General features: G+C 33.1%; 1 protein-coding gene across 1 annotated transcript; it reads left to right on the top strand.

The window, feature by feature from the left end:
* Positions 1-476: 476 nt before the first annotated feature.
* LOC149384151 (protein STRICTOSIDINE SYNTHASE-LIKE 11-like) lies at positions 477-5,178 on the top strand. Its single transcript, XM_089627991.1, has 4 exons — positions 477-589; positions 2,893-3,051; positions 3,183-3,455; positions 4,666-5,178. The coding sequence occupies exons 1-4, from the start codon at positions 477-479 to the stop codon at positions 5,135-5,137; spliced, it is 1,017 nt and encodes a 338-aa protein (XP_089484117.1). The 3' UTR covers positions 5,138-5,178.
* Positions 5,179-7,803: the final 2,625 nt, after the last annotated feature.

The following is a 7,803-nucleotide window of genomic DNA, read 5'->3' as shown; positions in this document are numbered from 1 at the left end:
AAAGTCGCTTATAAATGACATTTAAAAGCGACTTTTGTCGCTTCTAAATATTAGAAGAGACACTTTTAGAAGCGACATGTCGCCTCTAAAGTCGCAAAAATTTGGCGTCGGAAAAAGCTCCCGTGAAATGGCGAGAAGAGTTTAGAAGTAACATTTGAAGCGGATTGTCGCTTCTAAATTTTTTTCGCCATTTCGCGGGTAATATTTGGCGACTTTAGAATCGAATTGTCACTTCTAAAAGTGCTGTTTTTTATTTTATTTTATTTTATTTTAAATTAATTTTTAGAAACATAAAATTAAAAGTTTCATTTATACCAAAATACGTAGTAATATAACTAATTAAAAGTTTAAACAAAATAAAAACGAAATATAAGTGTCTGTACATAATAAAATATTTAAATAAGAAATAATTGTCGTTTGCCAGACGTGCCTTCCACCTGGTCCACGACTTCCTCTACTTGCTCGAGCTGATGACGATGGAGGATCCTCAGGTGATCCTCAATGTCGTGCCTCTGGGGTGCGCTCGGATGTACGCGGGGAGCTCGATGCCGGCGATCCGTAACGGCTTGCAATCTGGCTCAACCTCGACGCAATCTTTGGGTCGAACGCTCCTCTAGACAATGCGTCGTATGCACCAGCTAAGTCTCTCACTGCTTCCCGGAGCGTAGACATCTCTTCCCCCCTGGACTTGAGCTAATGAAGGTTCAGCCTCGATATCGTGAGCCTGGGCTTCTAGCAAATCCGAACGAGGGATCAATGGACATATCCAATGTCGCTTCTAATGTCTAGGTTGGACAAAACGGCGTTGTTCTGTAAAAAATTAAAAAATTTGGTGGAGAAAACAGGGAGCCAAAAATTTCAAGTGTTTAGAAGCGACTAGTCGCTTCTAAATTTAACAATGTCGTCGTTTTAATTAACATCTGAAAATTTTGGTGGAGACGACAAGAAAATTAAAATTTTGAGAGATTAGAAGCGACCTTCTAACCTCAAACAGTATGACTTTGTCTAGGCAAAATGTTTGTATATCCGTGGAATAGATTAGAAGCGACTCGTCGCTTTTAAAAGTCAAATGTCGCTTCTAAATGTCCTTTTTGTAGTAGTGTACATATATAGTAAGTATATATATATATATATATATATATATATATATATATATATATATATTATACTCATCAAGTCATTTTGTATACTTATATAGGTATATAAAATGGACGCTATTAACACATATATATAATTGTCTAAGGCATTAAAATTATATTATGACTAAGAGATTAAAAAAAATGATTGATACCTAGCATATAATCAAAGAAATCACATTTGAAACTTTATATCCAAAACTCTAATTTTTTAATTTATAGATTTGCTATTTTTTTTGGGCTTGACATCGGGGAGACAGAGATGAAAGGTAAAAAGAATTAATTTTTTTTATTATAGTCTAATTTATTATAACGCATTATCTGAGTCGCCCGTTATCAATCTTCACGATATATACTAATAAATGTAACACTAACTGTTACTTGCATAATTCGTATATTCTGAGGAAGTGCTCAGATGTTTCGAGAACTAGCAGGAATCTAGCATCGAACCTGAGTTAAATAGGCCCGAGGGATCAGAATATAAGTTAATGAAGGATCCGTTTATAATGTAAGAACGAACCCTACTGAGCAAAACTTCTGAGAGAAGAGAAGCTGATAGGTCAAAGACTAATCATACAAAGAAAACACGTATAAATAAATAAAACTTGAGTAAAACACACACTTCGACAGTTACCCCGAGCACGAGCACATAACCACCCACTACAACACGTTTTGAGGGCAGTTATCCAATAACCGTCAGAGACGTGAGACTGATCATCCCACGTACCTCAATCCCTATAAAAAGATGAAGACACTCCAGAAACGAGGGCGATTCGTTTTTTCACACGCACAAGCACTCGTCAGAAGTCTCACCTATTGTTCAACATCTTTATTTATATTCTCTTTTACTAGATTCGTCTGTAATTTAAAGATAATCTTATCTAGAAACTTGGAATTTCCGGGACTACGTGCTCAGAACCAAATACTATGCGCGAGACAATTTGTACAATTGTCTGTCAACACTAACTAAATAAAAAATAAAACAGACAAAATTGCTGCAAGATTTTCTCGACATTGGTGTTCAATTTCCAACTTCGTCCGTTAATATCATACTTTAGTTATCAAGGTCTTTTCTTTTTTGCTTTATTTTTTAAATTTAACATAAGAACTCCAACAGCATATATATGCTGCTGATAAATAAAATGTTGTCGCCGTTTTTGTTATGGTGGTGAGTTATCGGTTTCATGTACTTTTTAACAACATCAATAATATAAATTATTACGAATTCGTTATTTTCAGTGCTATGGGTTTGAGAATTTCTCAAAGATTAATGGGATTAGAAGATATCCAGTGCAAAGTAACTTTAATATAGAATTAAAGATTTAAAAAAACAAGACCAAGAAATTAAAGAACAGAATACCGTTAGCCTAATCTAAAGTGACGGGCCTAACTATTAACTATTTCCATAACACGTCTCTATATAAATCAACGATAAGATAAGACGTTCCCAATTTATAATATATAATATGTAGAGGGCGCCTATAAACACTACATATAATATGTAGCTACCCATGCAACGTAACTAACTCCATTTATAAGTATGGACCTTCAATTTTGATATAATACAAAAATTAAAATCAGTGTATGTAGCGGACAATTCCTTCTATAAATACTAGCCGGATTTGTTCTTTTATACCTCATCACTTAAAAGCCGCAACTTTCATTTTACCAAGTAATATAATATGATGACCAAGCTTATTATTTTTCTATGCTTAAGTTTTCCCTTCATCGCTCATTCTCAAATCCCAATATTCAGTTTTCAAAGGCTTGATCTACCAAGCACTGCGAAAGGTCCAGAAGACACAGCTTTTGATTCTCGCGGTAGACTCTTTACGGGAATTTCTGATGGCCGAATCGTCAGATATGACAGCCGGTCATCAAGCTTTTTAGATGCTTACATAACGTCACCAAATAGGTATTACGAATAATTATTATTCTATAAATTTCTGTATCATAACATATATCATGATCCTCCATGTACAATGAACAGTTCATTTGGGAATTGATATTGATGATCAACATAATTACTTTATATATATATTTCAGGACCAGCTTGGTATGTGACGGAAATAATGATCCAGCTAGGCTAGGGCTAATTTGTGGGAGGCCATTGGGTGTGGGGTTTTATTTGAGAGAGAACAAGTTGTATGTTGGAGATGCTTATAGAGGGCTTCTTGTGGCTGGAAATGGGGACACACTTGCAATTCCGGTAATCTCTAACGACACTTCGAATGGAATCACGTTCGGTGACGGCTTGGAAGTTGACCAACTGACCGGACACGTTTATTACACAATTGCTAGTACTAACTTCACTCTCAGGTATATACACTTATATACAGAGTTCATATTAGCAAAACATAACCGCACTTTGATCATGGTACAACAAACTATATATACGCCCCCAGTAATATAGCTGTATTAGTAATAAGCTCCCCGGCGTTACTAAATTTATAGATTAATTTTGCTTTACCACTTAATTATTTTTTTCATCAACTCGTTGAGCGTCTGATTTTTCACCAGCGAATTTTTTATTCAGGCATTTGTACGTATCAGTTGGGAAAACATTGGCCTTATTTAAATTTTAAAAAATGAAATACACGTTCCAACTTGTAAGTAATTTTGTATCCATTTTTGGACACACAAAAAAAAAAAAAAAAAACTAATTTTTTGTACAATAATTTAAAATATCATTAATTTTTTTATTGAAAAACAAAAAACAAAAATTACGAGACAATCAAGTATAATTACTAGACAAGTTTTCAGGCCATGGTGCGAGAAATGCACTCTTGAAATTAACTGCTACATGTCGAATACATTAAAACAACAAGAAAATATAATATTTATTATTATTTTTATAATACCACTATTAATAAAAATAATAATTTAACCAAATAGTCATTCAAAATTATTTGATCAGGAAAAAAGTTAAGGTTATAAGTTTTTTTGAAACATAGCAAATTTATATTGTCTATGAAATATTCCACACTTTAAAAAAAATAAACATATACGAATCTACCCTTGTAAATAAATTTATATACAAGACTATAAGTTATTTATTACATCTATTACTTGAGAATTTTCGTAAACATCGGCTATTGCCGCTAATTTTGTACAAGTGATGGACTATATGTTTTGCAACATTTTTAGTTTCAATTGCAAGACCAATAGCTAAAACTAAATGGCTGTTTTTATTAGACTTTCTGAAAAAAAAATAAAAATAAAGGGATCGAGTTTAAAAAATTAATCCAAGTTTCGAAAAATATAAACAATTCATACAGAAGATTATCTTAAAGTTAGGCATATATGAATTAATTAGATCTTCTACGTTAAAACTATATAGCAAAGTATCTAATAATTTAAAAAATTATCCAAAATTAAGAGAAGAATAATTGATCTACATTTTTAATATTTAAATAGTTGAGCTATAATTTTAATTAAGAGTATTGGGTTATTTCAAAAACTTTTTGCGTGCTTAAAAATATTTTATCAATTTATAAAGTAATTAGATATCTTTAATATTGTCTTTCAGCCAACTACAGATAGCAGTCTTGGCGAATGACGCAACAGGAAAGTTACTGAGATACAACCCTAATAGTAATCAAGTGACACAGCTTCTAAATAATCTTAACTTTCCTGGTGGTGTTGCACTGAGTTTAGACCGCTCTTATGTTCTTGTGACTGAGTTCATATCCAAAAGAGTCATAAAATATTGGCTGACCGGTCCGAGAGCTTCCACGTCACAAGTCATTGCCACGCTTCCAGGAAGGCCTAAAAACATTCAGAGGACTATTGTCGGAGATTTTTGGGTGGCCGTGAACGGAATGAGTTCTAATGGAATTAATCTTCCAAAAGCAATACGAATCACGGGTAATGGAAGGATTTTGAGGACAATAGATCTGAGTAGGTTTTACCCGAACATGACTGTCAGTAACTTTCTAGAGCGTGGCTTGCGCTACTATATTGGATCCATCGAAGCTGATTCTGTCGGTGTAATAAACTAATAAACTAAATATATATTCATATATAATATTATATGATCTAATACGTATGGTAACAAGAAAATAAGGTAGCAGTGTTACTTGCTATTAGCTCGCTCCTATCATCATATATAATGACATGTGTACTATATGATATGTATTGACATATGTCAAACAAGATATATGAAATTATATGGTCTGTTTAACAGATGTCACACACTAGCTATTACAATTATTACTAGCATATTCCGTGTTATAAATATTTACCATTGTCTGCATAACTGTGTGTTCTTTCAAGTTTGTGAGCTCATATTTGTATTTCGCATAATTTAATTTCAAAAGTATTAATTTAACTAACAGGAATTTATATGCTGAATGTATCAAATATATGCATTCATTCAAATAAAATATCTATATGTTTATTTTTTAGGTTATGTCGACTTTAGTTGGATATTTTAGAGATGAAATATATCGACGTTTCAGTAATTCATAAAAAATGGATCAAAATTGCTAACTTTCTCATATTGGCACGAGAATTAATTCTTGAATAAGATAATTGGTTCCAAATTTTTCAGTTGTTTATAAATCTATGAATAAATTATTATTTTGTGTCAATGCGCAGAAAAATTAATTGAGTGACGTTTCTAGCTAGTCGTCTGTTTATACAAGTCAAGAGCTATAAAGAATTAATCAAATAACCGAGTTGTTGTGTATTAGAGAATTATGAGGGATATTTGTTAACTCAATTATGTGAACTTGTGAGACTATATAACAAACAAAGATTTTCTACAATACTTCTAAACTATTTCTACAATTCTTCCAATATTTGTTCTGGTTTGCTTAAGAGTGTTTGTGTTCATAAAAAAAAAAAAAAAAAAAAAAAAAAAAAAAAAACCTGCATGTTTTAAACTCATCCTCAAGAAGAGGTTGAAGATTACATGAGCATGAGCTTGATCTTGAATGCTTTTGATTACATGAGTGTGGCGATTTGCTTTCCTTCTCTAAGGATCTGAGGAGAAAGATTACTGATACGTGTGATGATATTGGCTCAGTGTTAAGGAATCGTACTATTCGAGCGAGTACTAAACTCCAAACGGCAAATCAATGAACTCAATTCATTGCCCAATCCCTTACAGCATTAGTTATATTTATACCATGATTTTCAGTCACAGAAACGTACACAAGAATGATAATAAAAAATTTAACTAATTGGGCCTTTGACAAGCCATCTATGCCATTATTCAGCCCAATATCACCACACGTATGACTTACCATGCGGTTGAGAACATTAATTTTAGGTTAAAGATAGAGATCTTGTATAATTATTTCCAGGGACGGACCCACATTGACCATGGGGTGGGGGCCACCCCCCAACGTTTGAGAAAATTTCTTAAATACTTTTTTTTTAATGGATATTTTGAAATACCTTTAATTTTATAAAATTTTATAACTATCTTATTTGTTTTATAAAATTTCATATCTACTTCATTTATTTTTATAAAATTTCATATCTACCTCATTTATTTTTAAAATAATTCCATTGTGAATTTTTGCCTATATTTTTTCCACGAGTCTAATTTTTTCCTCAATATTTTTTTTCTTCTAATGATGTGTTTGTGGGGTTAAAAATTACTTTTGTTTCTTCTTTACCCATACATCTTTTTTAACTTTTTTAGTCGGCGTCCTAATTTTATAAAATCCTTGGTTAGTGGTGATCTTCTTTATTTCAGCAGTCTTCTCACTGATCTCAACCTGAAGCTGCCTGATAATCCTCCATTTTATGGCAGAAGAAACATAAGAGGATGTACCTGCACAGGAGGAATAAGGTTGAACATCTGGAGCTGCAAGCACCCCCTATGTTTTCCATGAGCAGCAATTTGATCAAAGATGTTTGACAAATGTCCACTTTTCCATTGTTCCCAATAGAGTACAAAAACTAACCCATAAATTTGCTTACTGGTCCCCTATGAAGCTTGGAAAACGAGTTCTTGATGGAAATGCCATAGAGCAATGAGAACTTGGTGGTCATTTCTGTAGAACGCAGATTTTGATCTACCCAACATGTTCTTTCTTTCCTGGTCAGCACTCGAGAAATCTTGTCAAAGTCTTACTCCCCCTGAAACTCTTCAACAGAGTCAGTGTCATAGAAGGCATTGATGGATCCAGGAGTTATAGACAGCTTATTTACTCTAATCTTAAAGGACCCATGATTTGGAATAGTAGCATCTCCAAACTTCTCAGGCATATTTTCAATCACTTCTCGAACAATCTAAAGAGAGAACTTCTTAGAAGAAGTGACAGTAGAGAAGATATTTCCTTCAACAAGGACACAATCTATGGAAGAATGTACTTCTCTTCAATTAATATCTTCTCATGAATCACCGATCTTTTGAGCACAGTAACCCGTCTTTCAACAAAAGACTGAGATGCAAATCATACACCTCTTTTATGAAAGCCATGTGCTCTAGTAGTAGCGTTCTTCTTCTTTGAAGGACTCATCCTCTTCTGAGAGAGAACATACACTTGTTCATGGTCAGAATAAGGAACATGATCAGCCTTCTTCTTCTTCTTTGAAGCAACAACTTTCTTCTTTTGAGGAGAATAATCTCTCTTTCTTATGTGGGGTTCATCATCAGTCTTTGTAGCTTTTTCATCTCTGAGAATACTTACAGGTCCATCAACATCAACAT

The sequence above is a fragment of the Urtica dioica genome, chromosome 10 (genome assembly GCF_054948205.1).
Source record: "Urtica dioica subsp. dioica isolate 48M chromosome 10, U.dioica_male_clone48M_v1_H2, whole genome shotgun sequence".
Lineage (NCBI taxonomy): Eukaryota > Viridiplantae > Streptophyta > Magnoliopsida > Rosales > Urticaceae > Urtica > Urtica dioica.
Note: the sequence above shows the minus strand (reverse complement) of the source record. Positions and strands in the feature narration are given on the sequence as shown.